Raw genomic sequence first — 19072 nt, forward strand, 5'->3', positions numbered from 1 at the left:
TTTGAGGCATTTCTCCCCCGCTAATGGGCCAACAATTAGATTCTTTCTCTCATATTCTACTTTGTAAGTGGAGCAGTTAAATGCTCCTCATACTCTCATGAGCATCATAAGGCATTAGGACATACTCTGACCCAAACTCATTGATATAAAGACATTGCTGGTAGAGCTACTCTGGAAATAGTTTGTCAGTTCCTCAAAAAACTAAACATGCACCTTCCATAAGGCCCAGTAAGTTGTACTTTTTGGCATTTATCCCAAAGCAATGGAAATTTGTGTTCACACAAAACCTGTTCATGATGTTCATATTAGCTTTATTTGTAACAGCCAAAAAGGAGAATGAACTTAGATGTCCTTCATTAGGTGAAAGGTTAATAAACTGTGGTACCTCCATACCATGAAGTACTACTCAGCAATAAAAAGGAATGAACTATTGATGCGTGTAACATCTTGGATAAATCTCCAGGGAATTATGCTGAGTGAAAAAAGATGATCCCAAGAGACTGCATGCTGTATTATTCTGTTTATATAACATTTTGGACTGACAGAATTTTAGAAATGGAGGACAGACTAGTGGTTGCTGGAGGTTAGGGACAAAGTGCAATGTCAGAAGGAAGCTAGATGTGGTTATTAAAGGGCAACACAAGGGATTTTTGTGTTTTTTTGTGGATTTTTGGAACTGTTCAGTATTTTGATACTGGTGGTAGATATTTAATCCTACGGTGATAAAATTATATAGAACTTAATACTAATATATACATACATACATGAGTAAAACTGGGAAAATCTAAATAAGATTAGTTTGTATCACTGCCAATATCCTGGTTGTCTTATTATCCTATAATTTTGCAAAATATTACCATTGGGGGAAACTGGGCAAAGTGCACAAGGGATCTCTATGTATTACTTCTTAGAAGTGCCTGTGAGTTTATGTTTATCTTAATAAAAATTTAATTAAAAATGCATTGATATACTTCCCAGGATAAATAATTATGGAAGAGAAGATCATTGGAAATTGGACAATTTATCACTGGTTCCGCAATAAAGTTACAACAAACAATCTGGGAGTGAACTGCTTCAAGGGTATTAATGACATCAAAAGGCACAATAAGATGTAGAACACAGAACTGGGCCAGGCTTGTTTTGGGGTTATCTTTTCAGGCCAACCTAAGTAGAAACAGCCAAGTATCATTTAAGCATAACGATTTCCTGCTTTCAGAATTAGTCAAGACCACTATGAGAAACATGGTAATGCTTGTGCAGAATTTAATGAGATACATTTTGAGGGGAAACATGATTATTTTATGTCATTATTTAATAACAGTAAAGTAACAGTAACTCTTTCTAAAAATATATGGCTAAAAGATGGGATGTTAGTTTCAGAAGTTAAATAGTCAGGGTAGACTACCTTAAAAAAAAGTTGTGGCTTTGGCAATGAGACGAATAACCAGAAACTTTGACTATTTTTAGATGATTGTCATTTAGGATGACCCAAAACTGTTGAAGTATTGAAGTGTATGTATGCTTTGCGAAAGATAATGTTAGTAACAAAACAAGAGAGGGGACCTTGTTAGAAAATACTGTACCCAGATTTTAAACTTTCTTTTGACTTTAAAAGTTAGGGTGGGGAGCAGAAGCAATTCCTAGCTGGGCAGAGATTTGATTATTTTAATTATCTAATTTAATTGTCCCAGCAAACTATGATGATGAATAGTTTTTCCTCAGTAGTCTTCCTAAGTCTCTCTTCAGATTTGAGAAGGGATCATTTGGGGAAATTGATAGACATTGATTGAACTGTTGCAGTACGTTTAATCTTCCCTGGAATTGGGCAGTCTTTTTGCAAACCAGAATAGTCTAATATTACATCTGTTTGGTAGATAAATGTATCTGTTTTCTTGGTATTTAATAAACTAAAAGAAAAGATAATGGGTCTCCATTTGAATCACTTGTTGGGCACAAATTTTCCTCCAATATTTGATAATTGGAACTTAATTCTTACTAGATTGAAATGTCTTATCAGATAATACTATTTTTTTTTTTTTTAAAGATTTTATTTTTTCCTTTTTCTCCCCAAAGCCCCCCGGCACATAGTTGTATATTCTTCGTTGTGGGTCCTTCTAGTTGTGGCATGTGGGACGCTGCCTCAGCGTGGCTTGATGAGCAGTGCCATGTCCGCGCCCAGGATTCGAACCAACGAAACACTGGGCCGCCTGCAGCGGAGCGCGCGAACTTAACCACTCGGCCACGGGGCCAGCCCCAAGATAATACTATTTTTTGTTATCTTATAGGTCTCAGGCAAGATTATGCTTCTACTTCAGCATCTGTGTCAAGACATAGTTCCAGTGTGTCACTGAGTTCAGGAAAAAAAGGGACATGTAGCGATCAAGAATATGATCGATTCAGTCTGGAAGATGAGGAAGAATTTGATCATTTGCCACCACCTCAGCCTCGTCTTCCAAGATGTTCACCTTTCCAAAGAGGAATTCCCCATTCACAGACTTTCTCCAGCATTCGAGACTGTAGGAGGAGCCCCAGTTCCCAGTATTTTCCTTCAACTAATTACCAGCAGCAACAGTATTATTCACCTCAAGCCCAAACTCCAGATCAGCAACCAAATAGGACCAATGGAGGTAGGTTGAATGTCCTTTTGATATTTGATTTGCTTTGGTCTTTCATATGTGGTCACAAAGTGGTTTTAAGGTCCATATAAATAATTATTAAATGTTTCCCAGATTTATTAAGTACTTCCTCAAGACCTTTATCAGTTTGGTCTAAATTTAAATTTGTAATTAACCAGCTTCTGATTACATGTCCCAGATTTATAGGTTTATAGTTTTAAAAAAAACCCTGCCATGATGCAGCTGGCACAGGATGAATCATAAATGTGGAGCATCTTTATGTTGTTGCTGGTCCGGCTGTAGGATGGGCAGGGTTGTGCAAGTTGAGGAGTTCATTGTGTTGCTCCATGGAATCAAAGGCACTGAGTTGCATCTTTCCTCACCTTTCCCGCAAGGTTCAGTCTCTCATTGCATGTTCCTAGTGCAGAATGATGGATGATGGTAAGCATGGACGATGATGCTTGGAGAGGATGCTGCTCATGCACCTCCAGATGTAGGGGAAGTTTGGATTGTGTCTTTCCCTCTTATTTGCCGACATCTAGAATTAAGACCTGTGTAGCAGCAGGGATATAGAGGCTGATGTTTGGCATGGTAGTGAGAAGTTGATCTGTCCTAATGTCAACATGGTGAGTTGCAACATGTGTCATTCTCTGTTGTATTTTTCTCTGTCTCTTCATCATTTATCTTCTTTCCCCACTTTCAAGAGTTATGTTCCTTGACTTCCAAGAACTATAGTGAGAATAATCATGTGATATTCCAAGCCTAGTATGTTTTCGTACTAATGATCAGTGAGACCCTCACACACAAATCCCATGTAATATGGAGAAACAAACCATATTTGTAGTTATAGCTTTTAATTATTTTATAGCATCATTTCTCAGTGCTCGGCCCAGAAGTGATCAAACAGGTTATTTAAAAATATTGCCGGGCCACCAAATACAAATTGTATTAATGATCACCTGCTATCATGTTTTTAATTTTTACCTTTTCTTTCTCTGTACTTCATTCATTCTAATTGAGAGATCATTTGAAAATAAAGTTTTATGTTTTTAATTCCCTCTTTTTCAGTACCTTCAGATTTCAAAAGATTTTAACAGAAAACATTGGCAACTAAAGTATGTCATAGTGACTAATTTATTAAAGCTCATAATATCAGAAAGACAATGTATTCTATGTGCTCAGTGAAAGTCATAGCATCATTTTAAAATTGAGGGAGAGGGCACCTAGAGGTGTTTTTCTAAAGGTTTTTGTTTTTGTCAGGTGCCTTAGAACGTCATATCCTACCTGTCAAGCAGATGCTAGCTCTGCATCTTGATTAGTATTGTCAATGGGATCATTGTCCTACCTTAGAAAAGTGATATTACCTTACGTTAAACACCATTATGGAAAGGATTAGGTTTCCCTGAACCTGTGCTGTGATGATTCCTATTAGGAAAGTGGAGACATGTCACAGCTTAGTGTCCAACTGTGGTAGTTGTGTTTTTCCTAAAAGGTCTGGTCTCCACATGCAAAGCAAAACGGAATTAAACAGCAGTTTTCTGGATTGGACTTCTTACTAATGAACTCAGTGGTTGAGAACACAGGCTCTAGAGTCCAGTAGACCCTGAGTTCTAGTCTTGTCCTACCACTGAGGGCTTTCACGCGTTTTTCATGTCTCTAAGCTTTGATTTCCTTGGCTACAAAATGTGGACAAAATAATATCTCTTCCTTAGAAAACAGGTATAATTGCACATAAATCATCTGGTACATATTTCCCAACCTAAGCTTGTTTTAGGGAATAAATGAAATAATGACTATGACATTGCCTGGAGTACAAGTGCTGAGAAAGTGAAGGTTGTCTCTCCCTCTCTTTTCTTTGTTTTTTAACTTTTATTACCATACTGTTCAGATATTTGAGCCTTCATTTATTACCATGGAATATTACTTGAATAAAATCGTGAAATGAGAATGGTGACTTTGAAACTAATTTATCAAATATTTTTCTAAACTACTAAAATAATATAGATAGGAGAAAATAATTATTAAATCATTGATCCATTTTAAAATAATTAAAAATAAACCAGAAATGTGTATGTATATTCATTGCTTCCATAGCTCCTACGCTGCCTAAGTTCAAAAGAGATGGCTCTTAAAAAGTTCTTGGAAGACTTCTGGGGATCATAGAATTAAAAGGAATGTATTTGGAATGATTTGCCAGATATGAAAAACAACTGAATCTTGCAGGGTCTTTATTAATGGTAATTTTTAGGATTTGGCAGGGGTCACTGATAGCATGATGTTATCAGTGTTGTCTGAGGACCTCCCCTGGACCCTGTATTGACTGGAGGTCTAGATCTCGCTGTTTGGTGGGTAACCAAGTATCCCCTTTGTTCCTAAGGATTCCTTAGTCTTTGTTCCATAGAGTGGTGAGTCTAGCTGCTTCTTTAATATGAGAAGACCCATTGGAATTCTTTTCTTGGTCTGTTCTGTAGTTTCTTGCTGCAGCTCAGTCCTTGAAGAGAGAGAGCTGATTTCTTGTGAAGATAGAAATAGAATATTACTTTTGATTCCTTGAACTTTAAAGTATATATGGTCATTAATGTATTCCTGATAGTTCGACAGGAAAGTGTACCTCATTTCCAGATAGTCCTTGATACAGCTTGGAGATCACAGCTTAGCTCCCAGAGGACTAGTGTCTTAAATATTTACACTTGGAGGGCTTTATTTTAAAGAGAATATTTCAGATTTAAATTCAGATTTAAAGCTTTGCAAAACTGACTTGATGCTTAAACGTGAGTAAAGATTAGTTTTAAAGATGGATGCATTTAGATTAACAGAGATTAGAGACATAACAACCAAGTGTAACGTGTGAACCTTGGTTGGATTGTGATATGGGGGGAAATGCTTATGAAACACATTCTTGAGATGTTTGGAAACTTTTGTGTATGGATTATTAAAACCTATTAATTTGTTTATATGTCATGACAGTATTGTGATTCTATAGAATTTCGTTATTCTTAGGAGATACCTGAGATTTCAAAGTACCTGAGAATATTCAAATTACAAATTTAAAAGAAAACAGTGGCAGCTAAAGAATGTCACGATGACTAATTTTTTAAAGCTCATAATATCAGGAGGACATTGTATTCCATGTGCTTAATCAAAGTCATCGCACCATATTAAAACTGAGGGAGAGGGTATTAAGGGGTAAAGTGTCAAGATATCTGCAGCTTTTAAATTGTTTAACAACAGCAAACAGATGTGTATATATGGACATGAATTAAATGTGGCAAAATGAAAAGAACTAGTAATATCCAGGTGGAAAACTTACACGTTTATGATACTACTTTTCAATGCTTCTATATATATGAAAACTTTTATAGTAAATAGTTGGGAAATTTAGAAAAGAAATGGAGAAACTCAATTCATTTCCTAAGCAATAGCATATATTTATTTTCCTATGCCTTCTTGCTACTTAAAGATATATAGTCAAATAATTTAGTCTTGTATTGATAGAGGCTCACTTTTTCGTGCTAGTTATTATGATGTTCAAAAGATGTGGATGAAGGCTTTAAGACTTTTCTCTTCTCTTTACTTCCTCACTCCTACCACATACCCCCTGTCAACACACAGTATCTGTTGAATGTGTTAAATGCCTGCTGTTTGGGTCTAGGCGCTTCAGTAGAATTTGGGAATATGAGACATAGGGTTGTTAAAAATAGGCTTCAAGGAGATAATGAGGAAAATGGACAAGAAATCTAAGTCAGTGGTAGTATGTGAGCACTATTACTCTAGAAATGTGCACAGTGAGTAAGGAAACGTGTGAGTGATAGATACCTCAGCTAGGAGGTATATAGAAACTCTTCTCTAAGGAAGGGATAGTTGTGCTAAATCTTAAAGACTTAGTGAAAGTTAGCTAGGTGGATATAATAGTCTTTTTCTGTTCTTCTATCATAGTGGTCTTTACAATTTATTATACTTTCTTATGCTTATAATATATTTATTATACTTTGTAAATTTTCTGTCTTTTCCCTAGGCCACCCCAAGGAGGTGAAAATTGCTAGACAGGGCTGCAGTGAATGGGTATAAGTAATGTAGCATGAGCCGTGTGTGAGGGGGAAGAGAGAAGAGATGAGTTTGGTTTTGCTGTTGAACACATTTTGGATTAGTATTCAAGTGTATCATTTGTTTTCTGACTGAGCTTGAAAGAAAATGACCACAAACTTGAGTGTCGTGATATGTGTACTTTAGTGTTTTGGGGTGTATATTAATAAAGATAAAAATATCCTATAGAATTGGGGGGGTAAAAAACATCTGAGATATTACAATGCTTTGTGGTCTTCCAGAGTTTAACCCAGTCTTTCAAAATGTTATTCTTTAATATTTAATTTCTCTCATTTTGGAGAAACTCAATATAATTTTAAATTTATTTTAGTTTTTCTCCTTAGGATTGATACTGGGAAAAAAAGATTGAGAGACACTTGTCTAGACAATAAACTCAGTGAGAATGGGGGACTATACCTAATACACTGTGGCATCCCCAATGTCTTCTAGAGCATCTGGTGTTTAGTATACCCACAGTCAATACTTGTTCCCCTGTTCATTCATTCATTCCACAAAGTGAGGAAGGGTGTCCAAGTGGAGGGACCAGTATGCTCACGGGTACAAAAGAGTGTGGAGTGTTTGGGAACTTCATTTGCCCACTATGGTCGGAGAGAAGGCTGAGTGGTGGGAGTAGCAGGAGATAAGGCTGGAGAAGTATGTAGAGCTGATGCCTTGGGCTGTCAGATGAAGGTGAGGGAGAGTAATTGGAGGTTTTTAAACAAGAGATGACTAGGTGTGTGTTTGTTCTCTGGGAAGAGTGGAACTTGTTCTGTGTGGAAGATGGATTGGAGGAAAAAGATAAAGGTGCCTTGGACCAATTTAGAGGATTTTGTGAAAATGTGTTGATAAATAATGAGGTCCAAACTAGAAGGTGTGGAAGATTCATTAAATATTTATGAGGTGGAATTGACAGGATTTGGAGTAAAGAGTGAAGAAGGGAGGTGAATCTTGGGAGATTCCCCAGACTTCTGGATTAGGTAAGTGGCTGGACAGGGCTACAAATCAGTGCATGTAAGTTACGTAGAAGGAGCTGTGTGTGAAGGGGAGAAAGAAATGAATCTGGTTTTGAAGTCGAATGGGTTTTGGCTTAGTATTCAGATATATCCTTTGTTTTCTGAGCTTGAGTGACCTGCTGTATGTACTTTAGTTTTTGGAGGATGTGTATTAATAGAGAGAAACTGTCTTATTGAGTTGCAGTCCTGCAGCTGATTTCAAATCTCAGCAACACTGAGATCTGTGTGTGACTCTCTGCTGCCCTTTGGTGGCAGAAGATGTCCTTAGCAAGGAGAAAGAAATGGAAGCATTCTCTCTTTTTCAAGTCTCCAAAGGTTTGGTGGCATACTCATGAGAGTTAAAACTTTCCAGAAGTTAATGTGGCCATGTTGATGTGATGAGTGGATTTCTCAAAACATCCTAAGTTAAATTTAATAGTTTCTTCCATTTTGATATGCCAGCAAAACATTCAGTAAGTGTTGGTTTTGACTCTTCTAGGTTTTTTTTATTAACATGTAACAATTTCTAGGGTTTTTTTTTTTTTAGACTAAATGGCTGTATTATTTTCTAAAATCGCTTTGATACACATTCATCCACTTATTGTATAAGAACAAATAGCTAATTGATTAGCTGGTCTTCACCTCTTTTTATAGAACATGTGTTTTCTTTCTTTTTTTTTTACTGAGGAATATTTGCCCTGAGCTAACATCTGTGCCAGTCTTCCTTCCTCTACTTTGTATGTGGGTCATAGCCACAGCATGGCTGACGAGTGGTGTAGATCTGCACCCAGGATCTGAACCTGTGAACCCAGGCCACCGAAGCGGAACGTGACAAACTGAACCACTAGGCCATGGGGCTGACCGCAATGTGTGTTTTCTTTTAACAGGCTATTTGGTGAAACCTTTCTGGAGATACTGTGTTTTCCGGTACAGGAGATCAATCTTATATTAGCTTATTATACAATTCATAATGCACTTGATAATTTTTATTTTTCACTGAGCAAAATATGATTTCTATTAGTATTTACTTTTGAAAGCTAGTGTTAAAATTTGCATAAAATTTGCTCTTTTTAACTTAGTAACGTTCTTTTCTCTTCTAGATAAGCTCCGAAGAAGTATGCCTAATCTAGCTCGGATGCCAAGTACAACCACCGTTAGTAGCAACGTTAGTTCTCCAGTCACCGTGCGAAATAGTCAGAGCTTTGACTCAAGCTTGCATGGAGCTGGAAATGGAATTTCAAGAATACAGTCTTGTAGTAAGTCTAGCAATTTTTAATTTTTTGTAATTTTTAATTAGTTGTGACGCCATGACAAGTATATCTTGCTGTTCCATTTTTTTCTTTTTTTTCTCTTAAGATCATTACAGGAAACTTTTCTCCTTGTCTTGTGACTTTTTTGTGTGTATTTTGTCATTACAATTGAGCAGTGTTTTCACCAGTGCCCATGTTACCAATTAACAATTAGCAAATTACAGTCACAGGCCGCATAAGAAGGTTTCAGTCAACGATGGACCCCATTTATGACAGTGGTCCCATAAGATTAGTACCATATCGTCTCGATGTGTAGTAGGCTCTACCATCTAGGTTTGTGAAAGCACACTCTGTGATGTTCACACAGCAGCACAATCACGCAACGACACATTTCTCAGAATATGTCCGTGTTGTAAAGCAATGCATGACTGTATATGTAATCCTTTATATCTCAGGATAGCAGTAGAAGCACTAAATGGTGATTAATTTGTCCACTCGTCCTACAAAAATAATCTATTTTCTTTGCAGATCTACCTCTTCCTAGGTATCTACTTGATACCTTTACTCTGAAGAAAGCACTTTTGTCTAGTTGTTACTTTGGTCTTGTTTTTCACCAGTCTATAGCTTCCCCCCCTACAAATGAAGTTATATTTTAGAGTGTCTAAAGTAGTATTTATCCACTCCATTTCAGCGTACACATGGTCTGTGACTCATTCTCTGTACGTTTTACCAAGCAATGAGCAGTGCAGTGAGCATTAAGTCTAGCGTTTGTGTATTTTCACTTTGGGTGGGGATGCGGTAGTTCCAGGTTCTTTCCCCTCATTCCTGCTCTTGCTGTCTGTATGGGTAGTAGGTTAAGTCTGAGACTGACCCCTGGGAGGCAGACTCAAGGTCCCAGTCTCATTACTGAGGTGCCCAAACCTGGGATGCCTGCAGTGTGTTCAGAGTGTGCTGGCCGAGAGTCATCAACCAGACATCTAAGTCTGCACCCAGAGTGGTTTGTAGCCCTTCTCCCTTGGATCCAGTTTTGGGGCTCAAGTGGTATTTCCTCAACATGTGATGTTCTTTCATTCTTTTAGTGTCTTAGTTCCTAAAGACAAAATGATGACATTTACTCTGCACAAGGAACTGTGCTAACTGATTTATATTCATATCTTATTTAGTTCTGCCAACAACCCCATGAGGTGGTTTCTGTTGTTGTTCCCATTTCGCAGATGAGGAAACAGTTTTATAGGTTAAGTAAACGTTTGCCGAAGGCCACGCAGGTGAAGGAATAGAGATGGAAACAGCTCTGATTACCCCAGAGTTTATGCTTTTCACTACTATATTCTGACCCTCACGTGCTGTTCTTTGTCCCCATCTTCATCCAGTGTACTCCTATTTACCATTATTGTACAGCCAAATACCACACCTTCTGAAAAGCCTCCACTGATGACTCTAGTAAACTGTCCTGTGTACCCTCAAAATGTGTAGAATGCATTAGATTTTTGGTGCCTTCCTCTGTAATTCAGTGTGTCATACTTTACTGTTGTTATGTTTATCTTCCATAACAGATTGTCAGCTCCCTCTGGGCTTGGACCGTAGTTTATCTGATTTTCTGTCCTCAGCACCTAGCATGCTGCCTGGTGCATAATGAGCTCTCAGTAAAGGTTTGAATGAATGAATGAATGAATGAATGCCATAGAGTTGTATCTTAGGGCTTGATCTGTTACTATTTGAATTAATGATTGTGTAAAGACACAGAAGACAACCAGTGCAATTTACTAATGGTGGGAAGCTGAGAGGGCTGCTAACTAATTTTATGTCAGGAGGTTAGGACAATGGGCCAAATTTATCTTGAGATAAACATACAGTTCTATACTTGAGTACAAAAGTCAATAGTATAAGCGTAGAATGGGAAAATATGGTTTGACAGTGGCAAATATGGTAATGATTAGGAATTTTTGTTAACTCTAACTCAGTGTGGGTTAATAGCATGATTTGAGTGCCAGAAAAATGTAACCCAGAATAGAATAGAATGTACACTACACCGAATGGCCAGTTTTGATGGAAGTGCTCAAAAAATGATGGAAACATGTCAAAAAGATGTAGGAGACTACTTGAAGCTCCCAGTGACCGAATCGGGGACAATTTGAGCCACAAAAAAAATAATAAAGGATTATAATCCATAGAATAAAATAAATAACCATAGGTTCATACTTAATTGAGTAAATAAATAAAGAAGGGAAATTCTTCTTTACAATATAATTCCAACTAATAAATGTAAAAAAAATTAAAAAAATGGAAAAGTCATTGTTTGTAAGCCAAGGATAATGAGAGGAAAAAACTTGAGAAGAGTGATAATGTGTAATAGAAGGTCAGTGATAAACTTGTTTCAAATCTTAGGATTCTGCCATCGTTTGCTTTTATTCCTAAGCATTCCCAGCAAATATTTAAACATTGAGTTTATAGCATGAAGATTCCTAGTTCTGGACCAGTTTACTTTCTGTAAAGAACAAAGATAAAGTTGGAAAGGCAGCATGATGTAGAAGGAAGAACACAGGATTTAAGTCAAAAACTTGAGTTTGGGTCTTAATCATAAGCTCTTGGGCAAGTTATATATTCTTTCTGATTCTTGTTTTCTCGTTTGTAAAATTAGGATTATGTCTATTAATTTTAACTAGTTTTTCTTATCTACTTTTTTAAAAATCAAGGGTGGTTATCTATTTTGTGTATAGGAGAGATAATAGAATTATTTTCCTAAATAACTATTCTGTAATTTCATTTCAAATGATAGTCATTGGGATTTCATTGACTCTGTAGATAAATTTTAGGAGACTTAGTATCTCAACAATATTAGGTCTTCTAATTCATTAACAGGGAACTTTCCTTCATTTATTTAGATTTTGTTTCACATCTCTCAGTGAAGTTTTGTAGCTTTCTGTATACACGTTTTATAGATCTATAGTTAAGGTTATTCCTAAGTATCTGATTTTTAAAATAAATTGTTTTTGGTAAATAGTATTTTTTTCACATTTTTGCACATTTTCACAGTTTGCTGGTGTTTATTAGTAGTTTACTTTTGTGTTTTGATGTTGTAGTCAGTGATTTTGCTAACTTCATTTATCCTAATAGTTATAGAATTTGGAATATATCTGATAAAATGAGTAAATATGAACACCAACACATATTTAAGAATGTTCGTAAAACCCCAAACTGGGAATAACCCAGCTTTTCATCATCAGGAGTGTAGATTGTGACTTTCATACAATGGAATACTACTTGGCAATGCATCAACAGATAAATCTCAGAAACATGTTTCATGAAAGAAGCTAGACACAAAAGAGAACATACTACATAATTCCATTTATATGAAGTTCAAAATAGGAATAACCCAACCAATGGTGATAAAAGTGAGAATAACACTTGTCTTTGGGGGGTATTCACTAGGGGGCATAAGAGAGCCTTCTGAGGTGGTGGTAATGTTTTATATCTTGATATGGATACTGTTTACATGAGTGTGCTCACTGAAATTTCATTGCACCCTAGACTTAACATTTATGTACTGTATGTATATTATGTTTCAAAAGAAATTGGGCCAAATTTATATATTTTTTAAAATTAATAGACTTTATTATTTTTTTTTTAGCAGTTTTAGGTTTATAGAAAAATTGAGCAAGAAATAGAGTTCCAAATACCCCCGCTTCTAGTTTCCTCTATTGTTAACATTCTTGCATTAGTATGGTACATTTGTTCCAGCTGATAAGCCAATATATTGAAATACTCATAATTAGAAGCTACTAAATTAAGGAGTTGTAGAATTGGTTGGAAAGGATCTTAGAGATGATTTGTCAACCAACAGAAGTTCACTGTGTCCCCAGAACTTGATGGGAACATAACTCTAGCAGAATCTTACCTAGACCTTATCTTTCATAGAAGTTTTTGACTACTCCACGCATACATCAGCGTTCTGTGTGTTGATTTCACCTCATGTATACTTGAGCAAAACTGATGTTTTAAGGAAATGTTTTCGAGAGATAGTAAATAAAACCATAGACACTTTTTGTCTTTCCCTCTCCTATTTTTATTTCAAAAAGATATTTATTGTATATTTTATGGCTAAGCAAGTTCAAATCAGTTAGGCTGTTCTAGAAAACAGGGTATGTTCCTGTCTAACTGAATCTCAAGTACCAGGCAGCAAAGGCTAGAGTCATTAATAAAGAGCAGGCAGAGGTTGTGCCTAAGTTTCCGTTAAATTTATGATTAATTTTTTTCCCTTGGAGAAAAGGATTATAAAATTGAAAAATTACTGCCCAACTGTTCAGTGTTTTTTAATGGGAAATGATACACAATGCTAGGCCAGTACATTGATGAAGTTTTTATGGGTTTTTAACCCCAAGTGCTCCCTTTATTTTACAGATTTTGCTGTTGTTATCAAGGTAATAATAGCTGGCACTTGCTGAGTGCCAGGTGCCATTATGAGGCTTTATGTGTAGATTAACTCATTTAATCTTTCCACCAAGCCTATGAGATAGCTAAATGTCGTGATGAAAATTATTTAAGAAATACATCTATATGTAAGCTGTTTGTACCTACCGATGTCACCTCTGTCTTCCTTTCTATAATTACAGCTATTAAATTGTCCCTTTGTTTGATTTTCATGAAACCGTCCCCAAAGCAACCATCAAGAAATCCTGTCTTGCAAGCAGGCAAGGAAGAATTGCCCTGTGCGATCACAGAGATGATCAAATTTGTTAAAGGAAAGGAGGTTTTTCTTAGAAATGGGTTCTAAATATAGTTAGGCACTCAGAACTGTTGCTGATTGACAGAGTAGGAGACTGTCTTGTCAGAAATTAGAATTTTCCAGGACTAAATGCTGTCTGGAGCCCCTATTTCATTTATCCACTTCTATATACGTATATATTACTCTTTGAAGCAATATCAGCTTTTTTTTTAATATAACACAGATTTAGAGAGCAGTAGGGCTTTTCTCTCACGTGCATGTCGTTTTCTCTTCTAGTTCCATCACCAGGACAGCTTCAACACAGAATCCACAGCGTGGGACATTTCCCGGTGTCTGTCCGACAGCCTCTTAAAGCCACAGCGTACGTGAGTCCAACCGTTCAAGGCAGCAGTAACATGCCTTTATCCAACGGCTTACAGTTACATTCCAACACGGGCATCCCCACGCCAAACAAAGCTGCTGCTTCTGGGATCATGGGCCGCAGCGCACTTCCAAGACCTTCTTTGGCAATAAATGGGAGTAACCTGCCTCGAAGCAAAATTGCACAACCCGTTAGAAGGTAAGAATCTTTGTTCGTTGGTCTGCATTAACTTTATTTGCAGTTTGAAATTAGAAACTGCTCCTGGAACCATCCTGACTTTTCCTTTGTCTCAGTCTAACCCTGGTAGGCCATGCCACCCTTTATGGCCTGCCTTGTGTCCTCCTTCCTCTGGAAAGTGACGGGGTGGGGGTGTCCCTGTGTGGTCAGGTCCCCTTCCCTCGGATCACCCTTCCCTTCCTCCGCCATCACTTCGCTCCTGGGCACTGCTTGCTTTTGCTGTAATTTACCAGGTAAGTGCCATCTCCAGAGCTTTCATATTTTCCCTCCCCCATGTTATTGGCACAGCCTGCCCCCTGCCCCTTCAGGTCTTTGCTCAGGTGACATGTCTGTCCAAAATTGTAACTCCTCTGACAGTTCCCCTTCCCTTTCTCCATTTTTTTCGCCCTAGCATTTATCACCATCTGATGGACTGTGTATTCTATTTATCTATTAGTTTCTGGTCAGACTCTCCCCACTGGAATGTAAGCCTCGTGAAGGGGTAGTTGATTCTTTGGTTCACTGCTATTTATCCCCAATGCCAAGAACTACGCCCAGCGCAGGACAGGACTGCAAGTATTTGTTGAATCAATAATTCTTGATCAACATGAGCAAAAATGTGTTAGGCATATGCATGTATACACACGCACACCCTCTCCCCACACTCATGGTTTGAAAAGCATCTTAGTGATATTTAGCTGGAGCTTTATTAGCTTATGTTGGTAAGTTCAGTATGGTCCAGGTAGAATTTCTTTATTTTTCAAAATCCCAGATTATTTGTGGGGCACGTATTGGATGAGCTCATGTCCCCTTCTTACACTAGATATTCTGGAGTGTTTGAGGTTAAAAAAATTCCGTAACAGTGGGTTGAGGAGAATTTGGAAGATGAGACAGTGGAAGCGGGAAATAGGGACAACTCTTCCAAGAAATTAGGATATGAAGGAGGAGAGCGAGGGAACCATAGTGAAAGATTGAAAGGGATGTGGGAACAAGTAATGTTTCTTTCTTTATGTGTCAGTATATATACAGTTTCACTTTTTATTTCCTGATTAGAATAGGTGCTCAGATCAAAAACAAATTCAGAACCTATTGAAAAACACAGAAAAGTAAATAAAGGCAGACCCATAATCCTGCTACCCAGGTAGACTTCCTTTTGGTGCGTGTTTATTCAGTAAATCGTGGCTTATTCTCCCCAGTGAACGCAGGGCTGTGTTGTTGTGTCCATGGCTGAATAGAATCACATTATTTAAGGTACATGGGTTATTGTGGCCCATCCATTTCCCCTCGGATACAGGTCTCCAAACTCACCTCCTGGAAAGGTGGTCACTGCCAGACTCTCTGAGAGGATCTGTTTCCCCAAACTTAGGCACTCACTGGGTATTATTCTTTTTAAATTCTTTGCCAATATGATAGGCACATCTTTGATTTTTTTATAAGGTGAAAAATTTCTTCAAGTTAATTTACTACTTGAATTCAGTGAAGTAACCATTTATGTTTTTTAGTCTATTATTCTATTGAGGAGTTTATCTTTTTCTTCCTGATTTTAAAATTTCTACACTAAGCCTTTGATCATTTTTCACTTATGTTGCAAGTTCACTTGTGCACATACAACGTGCGTGGCACTGGGCTGGGTGTCACGGCACTGAGAACTGGGTGTCAGCAGATGAGCGTGTTGAATGCCCAGAAACACAGGTACACTTGGGGAACTGCCAAGAGGCTGTCACTGCTGGAGTGGAGGAGTATGTACGGGAGAGTAGATCACAGTATGTGATGTCTCATGGGATTATTAACGATCTGTTTCCTTTTTTCATCCTTTATAGTTTCCTTCAGCCTCCAAAGCCTCTGTCTTCACTCAGCACTCTGAGGGATGGAAACTGGAGAGATGGTTGCTACTGATGCAGTTTTTTGTACCCTTAAAGAGTGGGAAAGAAGTGGAAATGAGGGTTGTGTTACCCAGCTGGCTGGGTAGCATTGGATGTTGGGATATTCTTTCCCTTTTGCATTTTAACATATTTACTGCATTGTTTTTCAATGGACCAATCACCAGAGACTAATTATTGCACTTAAATATTTGCCTGAGATACTGCAACATTCTCAAATTCATGGTTGCAGTATTCTGACACTTAGATCTAGGAAGATTTTGTAGACCTGCTATGTACCTGAATACTTTTTGAGAGAATTGAGATGTATCAATAATGCTTTCTTTGCCATATGAGTTTTTTAAAGTAACTTGTTGGATTTACTTACATGTTCTAAACATCTTCCCATTACATGTTCTGTATTTTAATACATTGCATATTTACAACTAGGTTCTATAACGTATGCTTTGAGATTTACTTTTTTATAGTTTACAGGAATTTTATTTTTTGTGCCTATTTCTTTTTACACCTATGTGAACCACTATGGAACAACTTAAATTTTGTGCCATAAAAATATTTTTGTGGTAAGGTACTATTTTTTTAGCTCTAGGGATATATCAGCAAAAATCCACCATACAATTTGAGAGACATAATTTTATGTTGAATGAGCACAACATAATCTGAAGCATTGCAAGGAGATAGACAGCAGAGTTCAATGGTCTTGTCTTTTTCATTGTTAATTTATTGTCATACATGGGTTTTAATGGCATCACAAGCTCATTGCACTTAACACCTGCAATGTTTGCTACTGTACCACAATTGATTTTCAATACTTTATTACAGAGGATGAAACTGTAATGTTTTATTAACAATGCTTCTGGAAATGAATGCATTTTAAAGCAAATAAATCTTTTTGATAGACCTTTTACAAAACCCATTTGCACTAATGAATGCTTTCTTATGGTATATGACTTACTATTTGTTACTGTGTACACTGCTGTTTTGGAATGTTCAGAAATAAAGATTATTTCAGCAATATCAGGTCGCGCATGAATGTGCAGCATGAACAGTAGAAATACCATATCTATGTTTCCCTACAATTGTGAGAGTAGTTATCATTGCTATGTTCTTATACAGGGCATTTATATCAAAGGCAGGTAGACAGAATAGTCATGTTTGTAAAACTTCTTTTTTTCTCTAACAATAGTTCTGATAAGAAATGTGAGGCTTTAGTTTTGCACTGAGGTTTATATCCTATTTAGAAAGGCCATAGGAACTCAAGTAGCCTCATGCCCAGAAACACATTTATGGATGAACACTGTCAGTGGAGATTTTAATATTTTATGGGGTTGAATTTGAATATTTTCTCAGTATCAGTAAATAGCAAAGTATTATCATCCTACATTACATTTGATAAATCTTGGAAAACTTTTTACCTCAAGGTACTATGGAAAGGTTTTAATGTTAGATTTTATTTATTTATTCATTTATTTTTTTGTGAGGAAGAATGGCCCTGAGCTAACATCGGTTGCCAATCTTCTTCTTTTTGCTTGAGGAAGATTGGCCCTGAGCTAACACCTGTGTCAATCTTCCTCTATTTTATGTGGGATGCTGCCACAACGTGGCTTGACAAGCGGTGCTAGGTCTGCGCCTGGGATCCAAATCTGCGAACCCTGGGCCGCCGAAGCAGAGTGCACGAAATTAACCACTACGCCCCTGGGCCGGCCCCAGTGTTAAGTTTTAAAATAGAGTTCTACCTCCGGTCATTAGAGATTTTTATTTAAAGGGTGCCTTTACATGATAATTCTATCTAAAACTAAAGAATCGGCATTTAAGTAACTTGCATTTTAAATGAAATGTGAGCTAGACTAGGAGGTGAGACATCAAAGGAGAAGTTATATTTTTTGAGCACTTCTTTAGTGACAATAACTGTGCTGGATATTTTGTATACATTTGTCTAATTTGAGCAATCATCTACTCTTACACCATTTAAAAAATAAAGACACTGAGCTGGAGAGGTGGATATGACCTCGTGGAAATATTTAGCTAGTAAATAGTGAAGGTGTCTTTTGAATCCAGGTTTAGCGGATCTCAAGTCTCTTTTTTCCATTATTGTGTTCTCTTCCTGTGAACACATGTAATTATGTTAGTACTTTTTTAAAAAATGAGTTTATATTCTGCTGAGGAAATTAAAGGATTTGATTTCATTTTCAATTCAAATATTCTGTTATATTCAAAAAAGTCTGTTCAGCCCTTAGGATAAAAAAACAAAGACTCCTCCATCTTGGATTTTACATTCCAGTTGAGGGAGAGAGAGACAATAAACAATAAACAAGTAAGTAAATCACAGTATGTTAGATCCTAAGCACTGTGGGAGAAAAAGGAAAAATCAGAGTAAGGTGAGTTGAGAAAATGGAGCTGGGGAGAGGGCACTCCATTAAATGGGGTCATCTGGGTAGATTTCATTAAGGAGTTGACACCTGGAGATGAAGAGAGAGTGAGTCCTAAGGCTGTTTCACGGCCTCTTTCACCGGAAGTTCTATAGAACACAAATGGTGTTAGTGATGATTTTCACAATCTCCCTGGGACGGTATATAGCAATTATCCTTCTAGATGCATGGGAGACAGTTTAATATATTGCATACAGTGGATGCCCTAGGGGAATGGATGCCCTACGGGAGTGGTTCTCAAAGTGTGATCCCTATACCATCAGCAGCAGCAGGAGCAGCAGAAGCAGCATCTCTTGGGAACTTATTAGAAATTCAGGTTCTCAGGCCCCACCAGACCTGCTGAATCAGCCCTCCAGGTGATTTGCAAAACCTCCTTCGAGAAAGGCTGCTGGAAAAGCAGGAACAGCCTGTGCCAAGACTTGAAGCAGATTATGCCTGGTGTGTTTGAGGAAGAGCAAAGAGGCCAGTGTGGCTGTAAGCAGAGGAAACAAGGAACAAAGTAGTAGAGATGAGGTCAGAAAGG

The 19072-nt window shown here is 37.3% G+C and overlaps 1 protein-coding gene across 3 annotated transcripts in view; it reads left to right on the forward strand.

Moving 5' to 3' along the window:
- The window catches only part of SLAIN1 (SLAIN motif family member 1), a 56550-nt gene extending 39415 nt beyond the window's left edge, over positions 1-17135 (forward strand). For all 3 annotated transcript variants that reach the window (XM_044779839.2, XM_044779840.2, XM_070520029.1), the window contains 4 exons: positions 2286-2627; positions 8791-8946; positions 13940-14222; positions 16061-17135. In XM_044779839.2, the coding sequence (XP_044635774.2) occupies positions 2286-2627; positions 8791-8946; positions 13940-14222; positions 16061-16136 (857 nt within the window). In that variant the 3' untranslated portion in view covers positions 16137-17135. The remainder of the gene's footprint in view (positions 1-2285; positions 2628-8790; positions 8947-13939; positions 14223-16060) is intronic.
- The last annotated feature ends 1937 nt before the right edge of the window (positions 17136-19072 follow it).

This window comes from Equus asinus, chromosome 11 (genome assembly GCF_041296235.1).
Source record: "Equus asinus isolate D_3611 breed Donkey chromosome 11, EquAss-T2T_v2, whole genome shotgun sequence".
NCBI lineage: Eukaryota > Metazoa > Chordata > Mammalia > Perissodactyla > Equidae > Equus > Equus asinus.